The 25,661-nt window shown below is 49.3% G+C and overlaps 1 protein-coding gene across 2 annotated transcripts in view; it reads left to right on the forward strand.

The window, feature by feature from the left end:
- Positions 1–25,400, forward strand: part of Xxylt1 (xyloside xylosyltransferase 1) — a 140,224-nt gene extending 114,824 nt beyond the window's left edge. For both annotated transcript variants that reach the window (XM_048453972.3, XM_085685398.2), the window contains exon 4: positions 21,856–25,400. In XM_048453972.3, the coding sequence (XP_048309929.2) occupies positions 21,856–22,252 (397 nt within the window). In that variant the 3' untranslated portion in view covers positions 22,253–25,400. The remainder of the gene's footprint in view (positions 1–21,855) is intronic.
- Positions 25,401–25,661: the final 261 nt, after the last annotated feature.

The raw sequence follows: 25,661 nt of genomic DNA on the forward strand, positions 1-25,661 counted from the left end.
GCTGTGCAGAGCGCCATTAGAAATGTCTTCCTTGTGTTAAAGTTGATGTGGTTCAACTGTATGAAGGTATGTGGCGTTGGTTATATTTGCTGCAGACAGGGCCTCTCCCCAGTGCTGGCTAGCACCCACTGGTGAAAGAGGCCCCACTGTGGAAACTGAAGCAGGGGACTTTTCCATGCCAGGGTTTAAATTTCCCCATTGAAGAAGTGAGATGTGTTCCCACCGTGCCTGCCTCATGAGGAGGTGAGAGGATGGTGACAGCCTTGGTGGCCAGCTTGAACTGGGAGGCTCAGGGCTGGTTGACAGTTTAATCCTGGCTGCCCTTGATGATGCCCTGGAGCCCACAGTCCTTCTTCCTTCTGAAAGCTGGGAGGAGGCAACCTGCTGTCTTGCTGAGTGATACTGCAAGTGGAAGGCTGTGCTAGGAAACAAAGCCAGAGCACTCTGTATTACCAGGCATGGGCAGATGCCTCTGTGCCTGTGATTTATTTTATTTCCTAATCCTGTTACTGACAGAAAAATACTCTAGGGAGTCTAATTTTATTACCATCCAGAGCACTTTATCTGTTGTAGTGGGGTGCCTGGCCAGATGTCCAGGGCTCTGAGCATCTCCTTGTCTTCCTCTCCCCATCCTTCCAGGGGATGGCCTGAAGGTTCTACCTTTACCTATAGGAGAGTAATGCAGAGAGAATCCCTCTGTATCTTCTGGGCTCAGGATGGGAGCCATCCACTTGAGTCCTGATTTGGAGGCAACTGAACAATGGGGAAACAAATGAGGCTTCCATTCACAGAACTGGGTTGCTGCTCTCAGCGACCCTGCAGCAGCTTCCTAGACAACACTCTGATCCTTGCTTATCGTCCTGTCTGAGCACCCTGCACTGCACAGCAGGGCTGCAGTATCACCCATTGCCAGCAGGGGTCTCACCTGGGTTGCTCTGGGTTGTTAAGCAGGCAACAGATCCTTCTGTGACCTCCTCCCCCATCATACACTGATTGGCTGAGCCCTGTAAATGTTCAGCCCAATCAGACTTGGATGGCACTTTGAGTCACAGCAAACTGGAGATGGGTAGTCCCATGGGAGAGGTGGTGGGAAGAAGTGCACAGTAAATCACCATTCTCCCTCTGTGCAGAACCTTTGTGAATAACAAGTGGAGGTCTTTTTGGTCTCCACAAAAGGCTTATTATTTTTCTGAGTTATCAGTGATTAAAGTAACTGTTGGTTATTTTCTACCACATTATTAATAATGACAGGTTGGATACCAGATGTAAGGAACTCATATTTTGCTTAAAGCATTCCTTCCCCACAAGAATCAAAACCTGTGTGGTTCAAATCAACAGCTAAATGTTACATATATACCAGGGAAATGCTGCCTGACATTAATCAGAAGTAATAATTAATCATAGTAAGATGTAAGCACTACCTCTAAAAAGGAAAGCTTTAGGCTGACTATGGTGTGGTGCTGTTTCCCTAAAGGAAAGAGGAAGCAGCAAGCCCTTAAATGCTGGAACAAGTGTCACGAGGAACCTGGGGACACTGTGGTCCTGGCCACCGTGGTGCCCGCCTAGTCTAGACAGTGTGCCCATCCTGCTCACCCCCACTGAAGCAGATCTCCAGTTGATTGCTGTGTGGAGCATGGTTTCTGGAAATGTCCAGCTGCCTCCCCACAGCACAGCCTAGCAGATCGGCTCTGCAGAAGGAGCCTGTGCTGCCCAGAGCAGACCCGGCATAATTTTCTGTTTTCTGCTGCTTTTTCATAAAGATAGTCACTAGCTTTAAAGCTGCTGTTAGATAATACCTCACTGTTATGTCGTCCATCACTCTGCGTCTTCGGTGCACAGACACAGTTTCTGGTGACCGAGCTCCCTACCGCGGACTGCATGTGACACTTTGCTGTCCTATCATTTGCTTCCTTCCCCAGCTTCTGTTTCTAAAATTTTATTTCTGTCTCATCATGTCTCCACCCCACCTCCACACACCGTGAAACACCATGTAGGTCCCTCATGGTTGTCACAGTGGCACTGTGCTCCCTGAGTGGTCCTGTTGCTCATTAGTCCCATGATCCTAGGCTCCTGTATTCCATTCACCATGAGTCCCTCTCGGAATTTGACTCTAGTTGTCTGTGACTGGTCTTAGTTGTCACTTTGATTAGTTTAAGAAATACCACCATATAAAGGTATTTCCAGGGAGGTCTGAGAGGAGGTGACCTTTCTTGAATGTGGGCAGTGCCACTCTATGGATCTGACTGAGTTGGAAGAGGGGAAAGAAGAAAGTGAGTCAAGTGTCAGTATTTGTCTCTCCCTTCTTTCTGATCGTCTGGAATGTGAGAAGGCGTCAGGCTCCTTCTGCACACTAAGGACCACTACACCATCATCCTTCTGCACACTAAGGACCACTGCACATTCATCCTTCTGCACACTAAGGACCACTGCACCTTCATCCTTCTGCCCACTAAGGACCACTGCATCATCATCCTTCTGCACAGCTAAGGACCACTGCACCATCATCCTTCTGCACAGCTAAGGACCACTGCACATTCATCGTCCTTCCCCATCATTACATTCTATACCTTCAGACCAGGAGCCAAAATAAACCCTTTCTTCCTTAAGTAGTGTCTTGTTATAGCATTGAGAAAAGGGACCAATCACTATAATAGAAACAATATAATAATGTATTAAAAACAAATATCAGTGGCAGATAAACTTTATAGGAAAATTAGTCTACATTCAAGTAACAGATTTAATCAGGGAGTGTTTGGAACATATGATCACGTGGTTGAGTAAGACTCTGAGGTAGGATTATGTTAGGTCTGTCCACCATTAGAATCGAGATGTCTAGGGACAGCTCCTGACTTTTAGTAGTCTGGGGACAGTTTTATTGTGTGCTGTTTGAGGACACCATTTGTGTTGGTCACCTGATAGAATGTCACTGCTTTCTTCCACTTTTTTTTTAAAGTTGCCCAAGTCCTAAGCCACAGCTCTCTCCAGCTGCCTGTCCTGATGAGTTTTACAGGTAACACTGAATGTGGCCTCTTCCTCCTCTTCTTGAGTCAAGGCGGAAGCACAGCATAATCAGTAGTTCTTAAAAGGCAAAAAACAAGCCAGGTGGTGTTGGCAGCACACACCTTTAATCCCAACACTCGGGAGTTAGAGGCAGACGGATCTCTGTGGGCTCAAGGGCAGTCTAGTGTACAAGAACTAGTTCCAGGACAGGCTCTAAAGCTACAGAGAAACCCCATCTCAAAAAAGCAAGAAGCATTGTTATTGTTTTAAGTTTAGTTTCTGCCTTGCCTTATGATGTGGGATTCCCCTCTGTGTGCTGTGAATACCATTGGTTAATAAAGAAGCTGCTTTGGGCCTATTGCAGTGTAGAATAGGTCAAAGTGGGAATTCTAAGCAGATAGAGGAGGAGAGAGTAGGTGGAGTCAGGGAGAAGCCATGTAGCTGCTGAAGGAGACATACAAGCTAGAATCTTGCCAGTAAACCACAAGCCTCATGGTAAAATAAAAAAAAATGATAGAAATGGGTTAATTTAAGATACAAGAGCTAGCCAATAAGAAATGTGAGCTAATAGGCAAAACAGTGTCATAATAATACAGTTTCTTTGTGCTTATTTTGGGTCTGTGCGCCTGGGAAACAAACAAGTAGCCATCGCCTACAGCCTTACTTTTAGGTTTCTTCTAGACTCTGAGCATATAGGACTTAAGCCCATGCAGCTTCAGAAGGATCCAGAAACAATCACTACTGGACAGTGGGTGCAGGTATGTTTCTGTACTCCTCTTTCACTGTCAAGTAAAACCATCTGATGTGGGAAGAAGGCCCAGCCCAGTGTCCCCAGATCCCAGTCTGATTGCCTTTCCATGTAGAACATCCCTCGCTCTCCTGCCCTCCTCCACGGCACTGCCATGTGCCAGCCTCCTGTCAAGGGAGCTGGGAGGACCATGGAACCATTTCAGGTCGCAGATGTTACCAATCAGACAAATCGGAAAGCAGCCCTTCTCACCCACACTCCAGGGTCACTGCCAGGAAGACGAGAGAAACATGGGTTAGACTGTGGAGAAAAGGAAACCCTGTCCACTGCTGGTGGGTATGTAGACCAGAAGAGTCAGTAAGGAAAGCAGGACATGACAATTTTCAAAGAAATTGAAAATGAACTACCAGAATGCTCGTGGGTGTGTGTACGCAAAGGAAAGGAAATCTGTGTTGTAAAGAAGCCCGCAGCCCACATTCACTGCATCACTGTTCGCTGTGGCCAGATGTGGAAACAGCTGGAGTATCTGCAGATGGATGTGTGGATACAGAAAGTGTGGTAAATGTACAGCAGAGTATCCTTCAAAAAGACGATGTTCTGCTGTTAGCCACGGCATGAGTGAACTGAAGGCCCTTATGCTAAGGGATAGCATCCAGGCACAGAAGGAAAAACAGCTCCATCTCACTTATGTGTAGGATCTTAAAAGCAAAAACTTAGAGTTTGGTACTCAGAGATGGCGAATGATGGAGGTAAGGAGAGGTAGAGAACATGTAGGGTGGAGAAGTCTAGAGGTTTGATTTTTATCAAGAGGATCGAAGTTAGCAGTGCTGTGTTGTAGTAAGGGTTTTTGCTAAAAAGAGTATAGCTTAGATATTCTTCACACACACATACAACATAAACACACAGGAATACACACACATGCATAAAATAAAAATGAACAAGTAACTGAGATGAGAGGCATTGATTCGTGTGACTGGTAATCATTTACATATATACAAAACATCAGTATACATTAAACACATACAATTTTTAAAAATCAATTCTTTGCTAGCTGTTGCGGTATCCCAACTTCATATATTTAACTTAGTAAAGGGCCAGATGTTCTCATTTCTATTCAAAAAACATGCTAACTAGAGATACATTTCTAACCACCATACTTTACTCAGATTTCACTGAAATGTATAGTATACAAAGAATGTCTCTGAGACTAATTAATGTTTCTAAATATTTACGTAAAGCACATAGAAATTGTATATACTTCTAGAAAAAACAAGCCATGGGACAGGCAGGTTTTGTAGCAGGGGAAGCTTTGCTGGTTTCCTGTGTGTTACCCTGAGGTGCTCATCTGCCTGTTTTTCCATGTGATCTGGGAGGTTAATGAAGGTTGCCGTGGGGCCCTGTGTCATTTGTGGACTGTGAACTGCTTGGGCGGAGGCTGTACAGTGTGAAGGTGTGTGGCCAGGCCTGGGTGGCTCTGGCAGTGGCCCAGCAGACTCTGTAGACAGCATGGAGCTTCCTAGTCACAGCCTCACCGCCATGTGCTGCTGTGGTACCAAAGCCAGGACCCTGTGCTAGGTGTGTAGACAGGAGGTTCAAGGGGATATAATCCAGCCCTAGCCATGCGGTCATCAGAGGTCTGCAGACTAGGGCAGGGACAGTGTGGCCATTCAGTGCCAAGAGCAATGGCCTGCAGCCACTGGGGAGGGGGGAGGAATCTTTCACTGGCACCATCTGAAATCCTCTCCAAACTTTTGCTCCTGTATCTGATAGTCTGTCTCCTCTGCTTTAAGTGAGACTAGAGGAACTTTCCTGTTTATGCCCAGCAAGAAATAAATCTCAAATATTTACCAAAGCTACACTTCAAAGCATCTTTTTTTAAAGACGTGTACACTGTTGAGACTTCAAATGCAATTATGGCTTTGGGTTCTGTCTCTCCTGGCTGTGGCTTGGCTCAGTGGCCTGGGGAAAGGGCGTGACTCCTGCCAGCCATATATTTCACTTCAGCAGAATGGCTGCGCCTGGACTGACCGCAGAGCCCAGCCGATCTCGTACTGCATGGCACTGTGGTGGTCTCTGTGATGTGACACCCCGTGTCTCTGTGGTGAGCTGCCTGAGTGATGGCGGACACAGGGAGCCTGGCCAGCTGTTGCCGAGACACAAGCCTCTGCACCTGCTGCAGGCCCGCTTCCTACATGTAAAGCTATGCAGGATGACTGGTTTCTCTCGGTTTGTTATTTCAGTCTCCTAAAACGAGGAAAAAACAACTGCTTCCACAGAGAGCGTGTTGGAGGACTTGTCTCTCCCCCACGTGTCCTTGCCTTCCTCAGAACATTCCATGCTAATTACGCAAGCTGCGGCTGCCAATTTCCTGTTGGTGTCCACAACTCTGGGAAACAGGTCCATGGAGACTGATGACCATCTTGTGCCTGTGTGGACTGTGGTAGAGCTAACAGGGGTCGACTTCAATTGAGGGCAGTGTACCCCACACACCAGGCTCAGGCATGCCGAAGGAACATAAGGCCTCATAGTGGCTTGTGGACCTCAGACTGGGAACAGGGGGACCTGTAGGAAACCATGTGACACTAGGAACATAAGATGAGAGAAAGGCTCTCCTTCCACCTGATTCTGTGCTGGGATTTGACTACAGAGCCTGAAGGTGGAACTCAGCCACAGGGGACTGTGTGACAGGAGGATCTCTGGAGATTTGGTCCTATGTCTGGATCCAGTGACTTGTTTTTCTCTGCCAGAGTTTTAAGACAGTGTCTCTCTACATAGCCCTGACTGTCCTAGAACTCACTGCATAGAACAGACTGGTCTCCAACTCACAAAGATCCACCTCCTTCTGTCTCCAGAGTACTGGAATTAAATGCATACGCCACCATACACAACTTCCTCGGTCATGTTTTTAAGTTGCTAAAATATATGTAACGTAAAATTTTGCCATACACAGCATTAATTTTGCTCAAATGCTGTGCCACCACCACGGTCTGCTTCCAAACCAGTTGTATCACTCTAAACAGAAACTGTATCGTCTGTACTAGCTGCCCTCTGTTCTCTCTCCTCGGCCCCAGGGTAGCTCTACTCTACCTGTCAGATGTAGCCATGCTGCTCAGAGTAGAAGCTGGGGGCTATGTTTTATCTTTGCCTGGATGGCCAGGCCCTGTTCGTGCCTTGAGAGGCAGTGGAGCGTAGTTCTAAGAGGGAAGGTCTTACCATTGCTAGCTGGATGTTTTTAACTGACATCCTTCCATCCTGTAAGCCTCAGCTTCCTCGTCTGGAAAATGGGTTTAATAATATTCTCCTCCTAAGCTTGCACAGACTAAGCTCAAGTATGTACTTATGTACAAGTGCTTAGTACTGGTTTTGTCATAATTGTTACTATATTTGTGACCTGTGTTACTAAGTTTCATAAGGATTAAATGAAATAATGTATAAATTGTTCATGAAGTAACTGGCAGGTAATAATTATTTAGTGTCAGCCTCCATGCATATGTATTACATAAAAACCATTAGGAGGGGCTGGATCTCTGGCTGCTTTTCAGAGAAATGGTTTTTATTCCCAGCACCCATGTGGTGACTTGTAATAGTCTCTAACTGCAGTTCCAGGGCACCCCGTGACCTCTCTAGGCCTGCGCAGGCACCAGGCACACAAGGCATGGCGTGCATGCAGGCAAAGCACCCACACAGATAAATAAAAACACTTTGTAAAGCAACAGCCAGCAAGACACTCAGACTGGATACTGTTGCTGTCTCCAATTCAAAATGGATGTCCTCCAGTAGCGGACTGTCCCCCACCCCAAGCAGGGACCACCAGCATTTTCTATTTTCTTTCAAAGCAACAGCGAAATTGAGAGTCCCAGGTGGTGGGAGACAGACTGACTACAGAAACTCTTCTTGGGGTCTGTGGCAAAGTCAGAGTCAGAAGCCCTGAGTGTAAGGATGGTGTCAGCACTAACAGCCCAGCTTGGGGTTTTCACCTCTTTCTTCTTTTGGAGTTTGGAAACAAGTCTTGTGTTCTAACCTCCAGCTGAATACGCACCACCCGGTTCCATCTGCATTCAGAACTCGTGTGGGTCCTTTGGAATATGTCCCCGCCCATTCCATCTGTGTTCAGACAGTGAGTAGCGTAACTGGAGACTGTTTTCTCGCTTCCCGGCCACCCAGACCCAAATAATCATACAAAACTATATTAATTAAAACAGTGTTTGGCCGGTGGCTCAGGCGTATTTCTAGCTAGCTCTTATATCTTAAATTAACCCATTTCTATTACTCTGTGTATTGCCATACACAGCCTCATAGAGGCTGTGACCTACTAATAAGGTTCTGGTGTCTTTCTCCTTTGTAGCTACATGACATCTTCCTGACTCCTATTTCTTTCTCCCTGCATTCAGTTTAGTTTTCCTGCCTACATATATTCTGCCCTGCCATAGGCCAAAGAAACTTCTTTATTAACCAATGGTACTAGAACATATTCATAGCATATAGAAGGGAAGCCCACATCAGAGTAGCCTTCCGACTTGTTGGGTCTCCACAGTTTCAGAGTCTCAGCTTTTAAACCCACAAAAGGAAAGTTATCCTTCATGAAAACCAAGCCTTACCAAACTTGTCTCCTTGACCTAATTTCAGTTGCCAGGTAAAGGAAGCAGCACAGATGGTGCATAGCTGTGAGACATGTTACCAAGGGGGAGACCTCTGGGAAGAGAGATGCTGACTCAGACTACAGGGGAAGAGTGTGCATGTACAATCATGGGTCCCATGTGTACACATATCTGCGTGCACATATGTATTGCAGGCAAGTGTGCATGTGTTTGTTTTAGGATGCACTGGAACAGAATGCAGTTTCTAGGGAACATGTAATGTCTCCCCACTCAGAGATGTATGCCCTTGTCACCATGATCCGAATGACCCAGGGTCCTTTGGGTGCTCCTCGACTTGCCAGGTTCTTTCTGAAGGGACGTTAGAACAGCTTGAGCTCCTGGCCGTCATTGGAGCTTAGTGTAGGGGGCTCAGGCAGGTAAGTCCTAGAGAGGACACTGTAGGGATCACCTGCTGAGCTGCACTTTCTCGGGCCCTAGCCACTCCCTGGCAGCGAACAAGGCCTTCTCTGAAGCTGCTTGAGTTCCTGTACCCCAGGAAAGGTACAGGGGAGGACTTTGTCCAAGTATTCTTTTCCTGCCAAAGCTGACTAAGTGCCTTCCAATGGCTTGTTTCTGTTGGACTGCTGACCTGCCCTGTAAACCAGATTCAGTGGGCACCCAGTGTCTCTTCAGTGAAAGGTGTCACAGCTGGGTGCCACAACCTCTGTTTTTTTTTTCCCAGGAGTTGGCAGTGGTCTGTGCATGCTTCAGCACATTGGTACCAAGGGCACTGGAGTACTTACCCGCCGCCAACAGCGCACTTCATGCTCAGAGCCCAGCAGCCAGGCATCAGGCCTTTTCCGCTCTGACCACCATCTAATCTAGCTCAGTGTTTCACCCGGTGCTGGCCAATGAAGGCAGGAAGGAAACCATCTTCCAGCTGTGTACCAGGTATTCATGATATTTACCTCCTTCCCCAGTTTTCTACTGCTTTACAATTTCTCCTCTACTGGGGAGCAAACTGAAGCTAAAGGAAGAGAGGTTTCCCTTGTAGGTGCCCCTGGGTATCAGGTCCTATATCCCCCACACAGCTCTCAGCCCTTCAGTGATAGAATATTTAGTTCTCATGGAGCTGGGGCAGAAATGCTTTCTCGGGTTCACTCTCTGCTCCTTTCCTTATGCAGAAGTGTGGCCATGTGACACACTCTCGTCAACACTGCAGACCCCATCTGCATTTTAGCCTGTTCCCCAGACACACATTTCATAGACACAATGAATCCGAGTGGCTCTTATGTAAGAGGACCTGGGATTGAGGGAGAGGCCCAGGGAGCTTACTGAGCACACAGTGCTATGCCAGGGGAATGTGAGGAAGAAGAAACACTTTATAGTCAGAATGGCTTCTCAGCTTGCTGAGGGCCCCTACCATGCAGGCTTCATTCTTTTCTGGGTGGAACAGATGTCAGGGCTTAGGAAGGGTGACCTGAAGATGGGAAGAACTAACCTCTGCGGGGACTGTAAACCCCCAGATCCAGACCCAGGGAAGTGAGACTCATGGCTGTCAGAGAAGTCTCTCAATGAAACCTCTGCCCTTCTGTAGAGAACTGTGAACATGGGACTGAGGGCTGACTCAGCATAGATTTTCCAAGATCCCACAGGTGCCCACCTGTATATAAGATGGGGGCTGAGTCGGGCTCCTTCTTGTCAGCCCTTGGTCTGAGCAAGAGAGGCAAGGAGGCATGGCATAGCTGTATGAGTCCTATGTATGAGGCAGGCATCTGTTGGTCTTGGACAAGGACCAGGGAACTCTGGGAGGTTAGTAGGAGGCCAGGGAGGAGAGTGTAGAGGACACTGGCTGTCTCAGGGCTATGGCTATGACTTTCAGCAGCATAGACAGGCAGGGTCTGCTGGTGGTGTGGGACCCAGTGGGGCCTGGCATGGCTGTGCTGGGCATGTTGGCTTTTTTCTTTTCTGCTTCTTTCCCAAGGTGTGCCACAGCCCAGATTTCTTCCTGCTTTTCCCTCTGGTGGAGCCCTCAGAGAAGCAGCAGCTAGTGATGAGAACCCTGCCCTCCTAGTGCTTGCCCCCCTCCCCAGCTGGACAGCTCTGTGAATTCTGTGGGGTGGATGAGGAGCTGTGGTTTCTGAGGGGAGCAGCCTCAATGCTGCTCACACTCGCAGCTGATGTGGATGTGACCAGATTGTGGCACTTCCTCCTTGGTCAGCAGTCCTGAACTATATAAGGAGGAAAACAAGGGGCAGCTGGGTCCCATGAGGAGAGGTCTCCCAGTAGTGAGTTCCAAAAGAAAGGTTGGGAGGGTCATGTCCAGGAGCGCATGGTGTTTTTGAAGAACTACCTTCCTTGGGCAGTGGCTTGAGCTAGTATCTAGTTTTAATGCCAGCTTTGATCTGGGTTTTTAATTCCACATTTTGCATTCACTCACATCCCTGTTGTCTGTTCTGGGTGAGTCCAGGCCGCATCCTTTCTCCCATGCACTCTGCAGTTGAGGCACTCACTGGCACACCGGGGAGGAGGCTGAGAGAGTCACCAGCTTCTTCTCTGCCTTCAGGAGGAGCACCCCAGACCCAGCAGGGATTTCAGAGACTCGTCTGGAACACCTGAAGAATAGTCAGGCAGAACATAGCTGATGAGGAGCCAAGGAACTTGTAATTTAAAGAGAGAAGCATCTTCCTAGAAAGTCAGAAGTAGGGAAGTGGGCAAGGAGAATCTCTAAGCCTGTAGGCATGGATGAAGCGAGGTTGGCCAAGGTCAGGAAAAAAGAACATGCATGTTTGCCTTGGGCCATCTAGGAAGAAGGGCCAAACAGGCCAGCATTGTCACCTGCCCCCAACCTCCATGCCTGGTCCTGAGCTTGGAGACCATGTGCAGTGGCAGAAGGGCACATGGGGCTGCCACTGAGATGGCCCCTAATGATGGGTGACACACCATTAAGACCATAACACACTTGAGCTGGAAAAGACAATGATATTCTTCTTATACAGTCTTGGGTACATAACTGACCCTGACATCTCAGAACTGGTTAGGAAAGGTCCTCAAGTGAAAGAAACCGCATAGAGGCCTTATGGATATCTTAGTGGAGAGGGGACTGAGTTCCTTGGTTGTGACTAGGCTATAATATTGGGAATGGGTGACTTCAGGTAAGACGCCCACTACCATAGGGCTCCATGTTTTATGCCAAAATGAATGAGGAAGAAGGTTCCAGGGGCAGAGAATACATCCTTCCTGCTCATTCTTCCTGTCCCGCACACCTCCTTAGACAGTGGCACTGAGGGAGGTAAGGTAGGTAAGTTACCTCACAAAATCACCTGTAAGAGAAGGAAGGAGGCAGAAAACTAAGGTACCCCCCCCATACACACACACTTACTGAACACTGTACATGTGGATGCTAAGAAAGAAAACTAAGGGTGAGGCAGAGGAGTATCTGTTCAGTGACTGCCTCGTGTGCTACCCCTGGACCACAGCATGTGGTAAGGTGCTCTTCATTGGAGACTACCGTACCCAAATCTGCACATGTTGGGGGCTTTGCTGACAGTGGTAATGAGGTTTGAAACAAAAGCAAGTAACCAAACCCACAGTACACTCAATATTCGGTGGCACATCCATGGAGAGAAGGGAGTGATGATTGCTGGGCTTCAGTGACCACAACATCCCCTTGAAGCTCTACAAGCTTGGCTAATACCAAGGCTCTCAGAACACAAAAGGATCCTCCAGCTAATGAGACTGTTGAACAGTTTTGGGAATTGAGGTCCCAGGACAGGCAGCGATTTGGCCAAGGTCACCTACTGGCGTGCATGAGAGCCCACACCTGCTCAGACAACAGCAGACGGGGTGTGGGCTTGGCAGCCATACCACTCAGTGAACTTGATGTGTTCCTGTGCTTCTGTGATCTCATCGGACACGTGGAGCTGTATCCCTGCATTATCTCATGATATCCTCTCAGCACCCTTGTGTATAGTCAAGAAGCCAGGGCCATGGAGAATGAAGTGCTTTCCCCAGAGTACTAAGTAGAGGACCAGGATTTGAATGAAGTCCAAGCTGAGATCGACTGCCCCTACAACCACGCATTCTTGACCTCTTCGTGCACTGGTGATAGAGGTGGTAACGCCCTTTCTCACCTCTGCTCCATATTCGTGAGCGTGTAGGTCTTAGGAATCATCTCAGTAGGTGCTCCCACCCAGGACTGTAGCAGAGTCAGAGGACACAGCAAGTGTTAGCGTAGAACTCGTAAGAACTTCAGGTTGCCACATTGCTTATTTTATGGTCATTTAAAAAAAAAAGCGATGTTGATACTACTCTTAAAATCTTCATCTCTCGAAAACCAGTTTTAACTTGACATGGGCCAGTGAGATGGCACAGCTGGTAATGTATGTACTACACACACTTGACCAGGGCCAGTCAGATGGCATAACTGTTAATGCATATAGCACAAGACTTGGAAACCTTAATTCCATCCTGGAACCACATGAAGGTAGAAGGAGAGAACAAACTCCACACACAGAGCTGTCCTCTTACCTCTGCACATCCCCCCAGAACACACACATGTATGTTCTCACACACATACATACATAATGATACATGTTTTTAATTTTAAAAGGGTCCAGGGTGACTGGAGAGATGGCTCAGTGGTAAAGAGTGCTGGCTGCTCTTCCAGAGAACTTGGTTTCAAATCCCGGCACCCATGTGGTGGCTCACAGTCGTTTGTAACTTCAGTTCCAGGGATCTAACACCCTCTTGTACACAATGGCATGCAGGCATATATGCAGGTAAAACCTCAGACACATAAAAATAAATGAATCTTAAAAGAATAACAATAACAAGAAACAAACAAAACCAACTCCTTTTTCTTTTGAGTGACCCTGGGACAGCAGCAGCAGCATTCCCTGGGAGCTAATCAGAGATGCAGCTTCTGAGTGGGAGTCTTCATTTTAATGAGGTCCAGGTGAGCCCATGTCCACACAGGGCATCTGAGAAGGGGGCTGTGCTATAATGTGCTTCTGAATGCAGGCTCTGGGTCTAGTCCTTTGTCCCCGTCCCCCCCCCCCCCAGTGAGCTTGCTCTGTGCTTGACGTCCTCAGGTCTGTGTCAGTGTGCTGCCACTGTCTGATACCTTGACCGTAGCCCATGCACAGATGTGTAGTGCAGTGAGCGGGGACAGCAGATCTGCTTAGATGGAAGGGAACGGCACCCTCATTCTCCTGGCTTAAGAAGCCATGCTTTGCTGAGGCCATATCACCTGTGCCCTCACATTTGAGTGAGGAAGTCCCTGCACCCTCTGGCTTTTGAATCTGAACTCCTTTCAGTGAAGGGTACTAGTGTGGCTGGTGGAGTTTAACTGGGGACTCAAAGTCAAATTCCACACATACCCCTACGTATTCCTACCACGCACACCCACATTCTGCTCATTGTCCTGAAAACGCCCCATCATGTGTTCCTGGTCCTTTCTCCTGTGACCTCCAATGCTGCAGGGCTGTTGGGAGCAGTGAGCCAGCCAGTTCCAAAGGGGACACTGGCTCTGTCTCCACCCTGATGAACATCCCTCCCCTTAGCCTAAATTCAGGCTTTCGGCTAGGGCCAGTGCTCAGCCAAGGCCAAGTGTTGGGGGGGGAGGTCCTTGAAAGCTGGTGTCATCAAACTCTACTCTCACTCTGGCCCCTCTTCCTCGTCTTAGATATGCCCTGGGGCTCCTCCCCTCTTCTGGCAAATTTCTGAGCCTGGTCCCCCTATTTGTACTTCAGTTTTTTTTTTTTTTTTTACTAGAAAATCACTTAAATATTAGCCTGGATACAATTAAATGCTTGCACAGGGCCTGGTACATAGTCTGTGCTCACTAAACATTCCCCTTCAGCCTCCTTTCAGGATTGTCTCTGCAGTCTGACTTAGCTGGCATGTGCTTTCCTGCTGTCCCTGTAACCTTCACGACAAGGTGCCAACTGCCTTCCCTGGCATTCCATTCCAGGCCAGCATGTCTTGCTTCTTGGTCTCCTGTACTCACTCCTCCCAAAGGTCACTGTCACCTCCTGTGCGTCCAGTTCTTACCATCTGTAGCTTTCAGCTCTGAAGAGGCCAGCAAGGGGTCCGCTTTGACGGGAAAGGAGCCAGGAGACTGCTGACCCAGGAAATGTGAACAGGTAGTTCCAGAAAGCCCCAGAGGCTAAGCGTGACGTACTGATGTCACCACCACAGAGGGACCTGCTTCAGTGGCTGGAGCCGAGTGCCACTAGAGGCAAGGTTCATGGAGGGTACTGTGCCCACCTCAAATGGCCAAGGCAAGGGAAGGAGCAGAGGGTGCCCTAGTGCTCGAGCAGAAGGGAAGATAGATGTGGGTTGTGGTGGTGAGCGAGCACTCATCACCTGGATGAGTGCCAGACTGCAGGTGTGGGGCTGTGGTTGGTAGGGAGGCGGCTGTGGTTGGTAGGGAGGCAGCTGTGGAAGGACCAGGGAGAGAGGCAGCAAGGTTGATCTCTACCTGAGGCGGGCGCTGAGGCGCTTGGTGTGATACTATTCTGATCGGCGTGCTTGGATGACGGGCAGAGTGGGCAGTTAGCACACACCTGCGCCCCTCGTCTCCTGCCACACAGTAAGTACTCTGTGCGCCACCGCAGGACTCTGCCAGCTGTCGCCACCGGCCATGCTGCTTTTATCATCATTAGGACAAAGTTTGCCATAGAAGCAACTCAGAGTATGATTGATTTGGGGCTCCCGGTTGAGTGGTGGAGACGACGTGGCAGCATACTTGGCACACAGAATCGTCCTGACTGGGGAGGTCCCTGTCTGAGGCAGCAGGAGTGTGAGTCTTGCTCATTTCTCAACAAACCAGAAATCAAAACTCAGGGGCAGAAATGTGTCAGGCTTGACCCCCAAGGTTCACCCGAGGAGCCCGTTTCTTCTCTCCAGGCCTTAGACCCTAAAGGTCCCACAGCCTCACAGAACAACCCCAGCAGCTGGAGACCAAGGGTGCAAGCAAGCATATGAGACTTGTAGGAACATTTCAGACTCAGAAGAACAGCCCTGAGACCTTACATCTCTACAACTGTGAGCAAACATAGACCTCTTTTAATTAAACAGATGAGAGCTAATGTTAGTGGCTTGAGTGTGAAGGGCATCGCATGGGGAAATAAATCTAGGGAAAGACTTGTCTGTGTGGGGAGAGGAGGTGGGAGGAAGGCCAGAGACACCCGGATTGGGTACCTGGATCTCGGGGTTAGAGTGGGCTCTGTGGGGGCTGCTGACCCAGCTAGAAGGTCTGGATGGCCCCGTGGCTCCTCTGAGAGCTCTACAGCAGAGAAAGGGCCCCAAGGCCTGAGTTAGTGTCGGCTGCTTGGGCCTCAGTGTAGAGAACAGGTGGCTGGGGTCTCCTAGGCCAGCCGTCTTCCTGACTCCACTTCTTCCGTCCCCTGGCTGAACTCTGCAGACGGCTGGGTACCTTTAACCCACATGTCCAGCCATCTGCTGCACTTGTCTATTTCTTTGTTCCTCTTTTCCTCATATATCCACCCCTCCAGCCTGCACTGCTGCTCTTGGCACCTTCTCGTGGTACCTGGCTTGCCCTTCCCTCTTCCAGGTCCTCCCCATGCAGCTCTCCCAGAATCCAGCCCATCTGTGCTCTATAGGTGTTTGTGGGATGGAGCGATGGACATTTCCTAACCCTGCCCACTGTTTGCATGGCTCCAGGACAGCAGAGGTGGGAGAAAAGCCGTATGATTGAGATGATGCCCAGGCAGGTAGGCACAGGTTGACGAATCTGCTCCCAGGTACCATGACGTGAAGCCTGAAGCTTGGTAGGGTCTCTTCACCTCCCGAGGGATGGCCAGAGCTTCAAGGACCTAGCTGGGAGAGGAGTCCTCATGTTGACGATGTCACTCTTCTGGGCTCTGAGGACTGTTGATGTGGGGGTGCTGTCCATCCCCAGGATCCCGGCACCTGTTTCTGTAGTCCATGGGGATTGACTGGTCATAGTCTGTGGAGCCATGGGAACCAGACAGCATTGTAGGTCACCTTCAGCATGCCAGACTCTGGTACACGAAGCCATGCTGAAACAGAAGCCTCCCGATGGCTTGCTGGGTAGACAAGGGCTGGTTGCTGAATTACCAGATCCTGAGCAAGGTAGGCAGGCAGGGAGGGGCTTTTGCAAAGTTAGCCTTCCTGTAGTTGAGCACCTACAGTGGCAGACGGGGCCATTCTTCCTGGGCACAAGGTGAGCACTGTCTATGTTCCGCCTCTACTCCCAGAGCCCACCAGAATCCCATGAGAGAGCAGTATTCTATCCCTGTCCCAAGTCTCAGGTCATTGCCCAGCAAACCAAGCCCTAAGAAGCTCAGTGGCCCACACAGTTGACTTTGAGTCCAGCCCTCAGAGTTTTAGTCTGCAGGCCCTCCTTTAAGCCAGGAGGGGTGGTTTTCTTCCTGTTGGATGCCTCTACCTGGGGGTGGGATGTTCTGCTCACTTCCCATGGGTTCAGTAGATGTTCTTTAAGTGATGCCAAGCTGCTACCTTCAGCTCAGGAGTCTCTGTTACTCCAGTGTATTTCAGTGAGAATGGGGGCTTTGGGTATCTCCCTGCGGGCTGACACATGTTGCTGCTAATCACATCCTGTGAGGCTTGGGTCCCAGTCCCTGACTAGGGGCAGCAAGGAAATAAAGAACACACACATACAAGAAAACTGGGATCTGGTCGGGTCTGTGCTCTCTGGTGGAGCCACAGCCACTCCACCAGCAGCCTGGAACCCCAGTGTTTATTGGGTGCAGCACAGGTGTGGGGATTGGCTAGCTGTAGAGGCAGACTATGACAACATCCAGGAAGAGGAAGAACCTCTAGTGGCCAGGCCTTGCACACACCGGTCACTCATCTACACTGGGTCTCTCAAGGAAAGCTTTGCCATCGCTCTGGAGCCTCACCCAGCTAAGACTTTGCCACTGTGGGGCTGAAGCACTGGCGTCTTCAACATGGCCGTGCCTGTGTCAGCAACTGATGGTCACTCAGGGCTCTGTCCACTCCCTACAAGCTCTCAGCTGATTTTGCTGGATTCTCAGTTTTCGCTCTCCAGTCAGTGGTCACAGCCGCCTTCCATCACTTCAGGTCAAGGCACATCAGAGCTCAGGAAGTGGAGGAAAAGTGAAAGGCCCACTTTGTAGGTGGTGACCGAAGTGTGTCTCTAGAAACACACTTCTAGAAACTATTGGAACAGCAGCACCCCAGTGCCCTGTGGGACCCTCCCTCCCCAGCTGAAGGCCTCAGAGAGGCAGAGTTCGAAACCACACCAGTTCGTAGGCTGCCTGTGGTCTGCTCTGTCCCCTGCTGTAGGGATGGTGTGGTTCTGATCCATTTCATGAGGTATGCGTTAGCTGCTCCCTCAGCAACCACCTCCCTTTCCTTGCTTTCTCCCCAAGACCTACTTCCAGGTCATCCCTCCTTTGTAGGCTCTCTTTGATCCTACTATGAATAGCTAAGTGACCCTGGAAACTTAGCTTCTAGACTGGGCCACAGGCACAGAGGTACAATGAGTCTACAGAACATACTGGCCAGAGAGACTCAGTGGAGGCTATCCCTTCAGGGACACCAGCAGGAATGGATCAGGGACCTCTGAAGTGTGTGCCTCTTGCAGGATCTACTGGGTCTCTGTTCCACTGGAGTCCTCTCCTCTCCTGACAGGCAGCCTGGTTCCAACACTGAAGACTGGCCCACCTATACCCAGGGGCCCTTAACCTAAGAAGCTGAGGGCCCTGCCTGGCCCCATGCTGTCTCCCATGTTGGGAATATGGAGTTTGTCAACTCAGTTACTGACCTGCAAACCAAGCTGGTGTTGACAGCCAAACCCACATTTCCGACAAGGGCCTCCAAACAAGGTCAGGCATGTACCTCCCACCTGCTTCCTTTCCTCCTGTGCCCCATGCAAGGGCTTGGCTTTTTCTACCCAGCCCCTTCCAGGAATGTACCATCCAGAAGAAAGGGCTTGAAGGGACCTCATTTGTATTTTTCCAGCAGGCTCCACCGTCTTCTGGACAGACTTGTTGTTTCCGGTGGACCATCTGTGTAAGGCTTGTTTCCCAGCTGCAAACTATTCCCAAAAAAGAGACCCTTGTCCTGCTGTACGGCACTGGGTGATTATGGGATTGAAGGAGGCCACGCAGAGAAGAGTGGACAGGTGTGAGAATGGACAGTCGATCTGAGAAACTTCTGGAAGATCAGGACTGAGCCACATACCTGCATACCTACAGGAGATCTGTGGACATACAAAGCCAGCCCGCAGCCCCTGTGAAGAAAGGGCAGGTTAGGGGATGTATACGGACCAGGTTCAGAGTGGCTCTCAGGTCTGCGCCCTGAGCCAGTCACATGACAGCAGTGCTATATATCCTTCTTGGGAATGAGTTTGACATTCAGGTGCTGCTCGTTGGAACATTAGCCTGTGGAATCTGAGGCAGTCAGAGATAAACGGGCTACAAAGATCAGAAACTCTGCCTAGCTTACCAAAGACTGCAGTGTCCTAGGGAGAATGTGAGAGGGCCATGCAATCTACCCCTAACCCTACCTTTGTGGCAGGTGAGGAGAGCTGGCGCCACCGGCTCCTGTGTAAGCGCTCACCTGCCAAACCTTGTATGCTCTCTCTCAAGCCTTGCAGCTGCCATGGAGGCCTGAGAAACCAGCCAATCCCAAGTGTCTTCTGGGTTCTGGGTTCATTTGGGACAGTGGGAGCACTCTGACAAGGCACACAGGTCATTTTGAGCTTCGGTGGGCATCAGTTCCTCTTCAGGCTGATCCTACTTCAACAGACAAGGTGGACACTCGTGTTTCCAGTTTTCTGCCTCCCTCTACACATGATCCATCAAAATGTTCTGGTCCTGACTCTTGGTTACAGAATGTGTCTGTGTGTGCCTGGTACATACAGCACTTGCCATGGCATTCCAGCAGCCACCTGGGTTAGAGTTTCCACCTGGAGATGTTCTGTCTCCTCTCCCAAGCCTAGCCAGGTAGGGGCCAGGCCTCCTTTTGGCTACTCTTGATACAGAGAGGGAAGATCTGAGGAGCCCTCAAGCAAGGGTAGCCCCCAACCTCCAGCTGTGAACTCCTTGTTGAAGGGTAAAGACCTTTCAATGCATCTGAGCCCTTGTCCACTGTTGTGTGATGTTTTTGCTCTTTTGTCTTTTTGAAGGGCCCACCTCCCAGCTCCCAGATAAATCACACACAGAGGCTTATTCTTGGTTAGAAATATCTGGCCTTAGCTTGACTTATTTCTAGCCAGCTTCCCTTAACTTAAATTATCCCCGACTACATTTTGCCCCTGGGCTTTTCCTATTCTTACTTCTGTATATACTTTCACTCTTCCTCTGGCTGGCTGAGTGCCCAGCCCCTGACTGACGTGCTCTTCTTGTTCTCTTGCTGTTTCTTCTCTTCCAGATTTCTTCTGTTTATAGTCTCTGCCTGCCAGCCTGTTCTTGCTCCTGCCTCACTATTATTGGCTGTTCAGGTCTTTATTAGGACAGGCAAAGAATCACAGCTTCACAGAGTTAAACAAGTGCAGTATAAACAAAAGTAATAAAAATATTCCTCACCATCCATGGTGGATGTAGTGCTCAGGGTAGGGATTCAGTAGCCTTACCTTGGCCTGCTCCCTGCTACCACCACCACCACCACCACCACCAAAGGCTGCACAGACTCACTCTTAGCTTTTTCGTAGGCCTTTCTTGGCCACTTTACCCTTCCCAAGGACCTGTCGTCTGGGAAGCCTACATGAGGTAGAAGTACCCAAGGATCCTGTCCCTCCAGCCAGCCCCTGATCTCTTCTACAAGGGAGGGAAGGAAGCAGTGGGCAGGATGGAGCAGAGGTGAGCACTCCATAGCTCTCTCTTCCCTCCTTTCTAGCTCTCTCTCTTCCTCCTTGTTAAATGCCCATCCCCACTATTGGAAGAGGAACCCAGTACCAGGATGGTGCAGCGTTCACTCCCTGGAGGGTCCCTCCTCCACCTGGGAGCACTGTGCTAACCCAGGCCTGTCTAGCAGAATTGTAGCTAGGTTGTAACCTGAGAGTAACTACGTGGTGGTAAGGTAACATGATGAAGTGCTGACGTGCTGGTGGTCCCATCCTGGCAGGCTGTGTGGCCAGGAGGACCTCAGCATCTCAGCTTGCTCTCGGAGCCTATCTTTCCAAGGCTGTTATCAGCAGGCAGGTGCCAGGTCAGAGCCAGATTCCCACTCACCTCACAGCCCATTCCTGACCAGACGCTAACAATGAGCCTGTGTGCTCCACTGGTCGGTGTCCCAAGGGCATACTTTTCCCTTCCCCAGATCAAACTGTCGGCTGCCTTTCTGACACGCGAGATCACAAAGAAGGCTTGTCTGTCCCCTTACTGGGGTCATGTGTTTGAACTCGAGAGTGGACCTGCTGCAGGTCTTGCATGCCGGGGCTATGGTTTGCTTTTGACAACAACTTGCATGTCCTATCCTGTGAACAGTGTGGTACATTTCTAGGCTGCTGTGGCCATGATGCATTCCCCATCCTGAGGACCCAGGCTAGCCCTGCCCATCCCAGGTGCTACTGCTGGGTCTTGTCTGTGCTTACAAGTTTGGGGACCCCATGCTCCCATCACTGTAGCACACAAGAATTTAGAAAGGCTAGAAAACAGTGACCAGAACTCTAAACATGTCAATCACAGGAAGATTTCCCACCTCCAAATGGAAGTATTTGGTTACAAGGCCAAGAAGTGTCATTTATCTGAATCTGCCAGAGAAAGACAAAAATTGAGGTGGCATCCCCTCCTAAATTCCATAGTTCTACATGGCTCCATACAGCTACTTTCACCCTGACTTGTGGATATATCCCTTGAGCTATCGTCTCTGGACCCCAGTTCTACTCAGCCCCTCAGAAATGCTAGGCTTAGGTCATGAATGAAACTTACTCTAAAGCGGAAAACGTGTTTGGTTCAGTCTTGAACAAACTTGAACAGTTTGCTGTCTCTGACGTCACCATCATTCAGAGTCTCTTCCCCTTGTGTCCTCTCCTCTCCACCATAACGACAGGGCAGGGGTTCTACCACGCTGCTGTCGTCTGAAGGATGTGAACTTTGAGCCAAAGACCTAGCTTTATTCTCTGCTTCTTACTAGCTGTGTGGTTTTGCAAGTTAGCCCATCTCCCTGTCACTGTTTCCCTAGCTGTGTGGCCAGGGGTCTTCTCACAGAGCATAGCACTTGGAGGAAGAGCAGCCCCCATTCAGCGTGCCATCCAGTATCCGCCATCTCTACAGATCCTGACATAATGGCAGTGACAGGATGACATCATCATCATGTCATCCTGAGGCTGCGGAGGATATGAGAAGAGCCTGAGACTTAGAGCAGGTCGTGGTGGGGACTGGATTCAGGCTCTTGCTATGCTGCCTGCTGGTGATGGGGTACAGATGCTGGACCCCAGAATGCCTCTGCTTTTGTCCCTGTGAAACGGAAGGAAAAGTGGTCATGTGAACACCCAGGAAGCATTCACCCCAAACTGGGATAATACTGATTTCTTTTTTCTCTGCTTCACAGGCACACATTCTGGCAGTTCCGCCATGAGAACCCCAAGACCAGAGTTGGGGACCCTCCACCTGAGGGCCTTCCTGGCTTCAACAGTGGAGTGATGCTGCTGAACCTGGAGGCCATGCGCCAGTCTCCACTCTACAGCCATCTGCTGGAGCCTGCATGGGTACAGCAGCTTGCAGACAAGTACCGCTTCCGGGGCCACCTTGGGGACCAGGACTTCTTCACCATGATTGGCATGGAGCACCCCGAGCTCTTCCATGTGCTGGACTGCACCTGGAACCGGCAGTTGTGCACCTGGTGGAGGGACCATGGCTACAGCGATGTCTTCCAGGCGTACTTTCACTGTGAGGGCCACGTCAAGATCTACCACGGCAACTGCAACACACCTATCCCAGAGGACTAGGCACCCGCTTGCCCACTCTGCTCTTGGGGCTCCCGGGCCTGGGGAAGGATGCTCTTGGGATCCAGGTGCTGCAGGCCTCCCAGCTGGCCAGTCCCTGTCCGGTGGCCATCCAAAGAAGTTTAACTGAGCCCTGCTAAAGCTCAGGCTGTTTCCCTTCAGGGCATCCTGAAGGACAGACAGATGTCTTCCAGTAGGTGGTTGAAGATACAGAAGGATAGATTCTCTTGTCTACATGGACTCAAACCCCTTTTAAAGAGCTGGCTTTTGCTAGGCCAAATAAGTGTTTACTTTAGACTGACAGGCTTCTGTTTGTGAAAAGGACCACACGGTGCTGCTGTAGCCCCAGTGAGCCCTGAGTGAGTGAGTCAGGGCTCTAACAGCAGCCTCCAAAGGAATGCCACAGTCTCACATCCTTTCAGGAGGCTTTGCTCCTCCTTTCCCGATGTTCATGTTGCTTGGTGCAGACTTCAAGTGCAGCATCTCTTTAAATGAAGCTGCTTGGGCCAGCTAGGGGACACAGAATAACCCCTATTGTAGCATCCACAGCTCTTATCTCCCCGACGTATCCTGGAGCCCATTCTCCATCCATCCCCTGCTCCGGTGACCTGACTGTACTAAGGAACCAAATCTACCATCAAAGAACAGAGGTTGGCCATGCTGAGGCATGCACTAGAATTGCCTGAACAAGGGAGATTTCCTCCAGGGAGCAGCCTAACAGTTCACTAATGCAAGTGAGTAGGCTTGCAGAAGGCTGGCCTGTGGGCTCGCTGTGATCTCTGACGTGGAAAACAGACAGGCCCATACTTTCCTGTGGCTCCATGCCAGACCCTCCCCTTCCCAGAAGAGTGCACTCTTTCTGTGTTTGTGCTTGTGTGGCTCTGTAAGTCAGCTGCCCACATGAAGACCCTCCCCTTCCCAGAAGAGTGCACTATTTCTGTATTTGTGCTTGTGATGGCTCTGTAAGTCAGCTGCCCACATGAAGAGTGCACTCTTTCTGTATCTGTGCTTGTGTGGCTCTGTAAGTCAGCTGCCCACATGTGATGACTCTGTAAGTCAGCTGCCCACATGAAGAGTGCACTCTTTCTGTATCTGTGCTTGTGTGGCTCTGTAAGTCAGCTGCCCACGTGCAGCCACCACAGGCCGTGCACATGTCCAGCTCATGTCCTCGGGCAAGAAATGTGAGGTTCTCGTTATATTTTCTTTCTGTTCCATTGACTTTTAAATTTTCTTTCACCCCAAGTGAGAATAGCTAATAACTAATCTTTGAACACTTGTTCGTGTTGTTTGTCCTCTGATCAGAGTTTCCAGGGGCCTGGGGCTCTGAATAAAGACTGGAATCAATATCAATCAGAGGGCCTAAAAGGACTAACAGGAAGGAAGGAAGGCCCGCCTGGGGATGGCCGTGAGGTGGCTTTGCTGTGTTTGGCTCTAAGTAAAGAGCCATTTTGTTCCAGCTATTGGAGATCCGGCTGCTGCTGGGGACAAAACGACCCCTCCCTGAGCCCAGACCTCCCCGCTGTATTCATGCCTGGTGAGGTGGCACACATTCCTTCACTAGCCCTCTGCTGGAGCCCAATTCGTCTGTTCTCCTGGCTACTTGATTTCCTATTTATAGCTTCTGATTATTAGATGCCTGCCGTGTGCTGGGCATCGTCTTGAGGATTTATATGTGCTCTAAGTAATATTCATGAAAACCTCAACAAGTTCATTCCCGTTCTAAAGCTTATGTATGAAAACAGAGGTATGGGCAGAGTCCTATGCTGTGTTGTCTACTGCAGCTTTTTATTATACAAAAACCATATAATGGGATATATTAAACATCATTTTAAGGAATATTTAATGTACCAGAAAATGCTTACACTAGTGAGTAAAGAATACAAAATCCAAGATTATATGTGTTATCCTTTTATTTTTTAAATTACATATGTGTGTATATGTATTTGTGTATAAGCAGGTGCATACATGAAGTCCATATGTATGTGTGAAAAGAGGGAGATTCAAGAGCAAGCCTATTCTGTATTTTATTCGGTTCAGCTCCTCAAGACCATGCTTTAAACACATTAGCAAAACAGTTATCTCAGTGAGGGGTGAGGGATTTAAGGCCAGGGGGTTCTTCTTAACTCACAATGACAGCAGAAGTTTTCATCAAGAATTAAAGTGTTTCTAAAACTGTAAGTGTCTTCTGTTGTTGCAAGAAAAACAGTAAGCCAGGTACTCAAAGCACAACAGCATCCCCCCACTCACTCTGTGTGTGTGTGTGTGTGTGTGTGTGTGTGTGTGTGTGTGTGTGTGTGTGATTGTGGGGAGCACAAAGGACAACTTTGTAACTTTGTGGAATCAGTTCCCTCTCTCCACATTAACATACTGTCTTAGGGTTTCTGTTGCTGTAAGAGACACCAAAATCACAGCAGCTCTTATCAGGAAAATATTTAATTGGGGCTGGCTTACAGTTTCAGAGGTTTATTATTACCATGGTGGGGAGCATGGTGGTGTGCATGGTGGGGAGCATGGTGGGGAGCATGGTGGTGTGCAGGCAGACATGGTGCTGCCTACATCTTCAGAAGGCAGCAGAAAATCAACTGAGACACTGGGTGGTAGCCTAAGCGTAGGAAATCTCAAAGCCCACCCCACAGTAACACATTTCCATCAACAAGGAACACCTCATAGTAGTGTCACTCCCTGAGATTGTGGGGGCCCATTACATTCAAACTACCACACATACTCATTGCACCAGCCCCCGACTTACTTTTGAGATCATCCTCAGGACGACCCCCTCCCCTGTCACCAGTGGTTTTGACCTAATGCCTCTTGTGAATGTAGCCATAGACAATAGGAAACCCAGCCTGACTGACAAAAGCCACTGTGGGCTCTTTGCTTGCCACAAATGGCTTTGACAGATGTTGGAATCAGCTTCAGATTGGGGTCCTGGTAGGATTTGTGTTGTGCATACATAATTAAAATGCTGTGCTTCCTTTATTTCATAGAACCTTCCCTGTCTAGTGCATATCTGTACATGTAAGTGAAGTGGAAGTCCAGATGGTATTTATGAATATAGCAAACTTTACCTTTACTTATATTAATTACTTTATTTTTGCGCTTATTAATTTTATAAAATGTATAATAAATGTTACACATTTAAACATTGTAATTATGTTCACTTATTTAATATGCATGTGTTTATGCACCGATTGTGCTGTGCATGGGGAGGACAGAGGACTTGTAGGAGTTAGTTCCTGCCTTTACCCTGTGTATTCCAAGGATGAAACTCGGCTTGTCAGGCTTGGAGGCAAGTCCCCCGCTGAGCCACCTCACCAGTGTGATAATACGTTCTTAACCACGCTCCTCTACAGTCACTACTGAGTATCATCCTGTCTGTATTTTCAGCTCATGGCTGGCCACGACTGATGTC

The sequence above is a fragment of the Myodes glareolus genome, chromosome 2, assembly GCF_982192425.1.
Source record: "Myodes glareolus chromosome 2, mMyoGla1.1, whole genome shotgun sequence".
NCBI lineage: Eukaryota > Metazoa > Chordata > Mammalia > Rodentia > Cricetidae > Myodes > Myodes glareolus.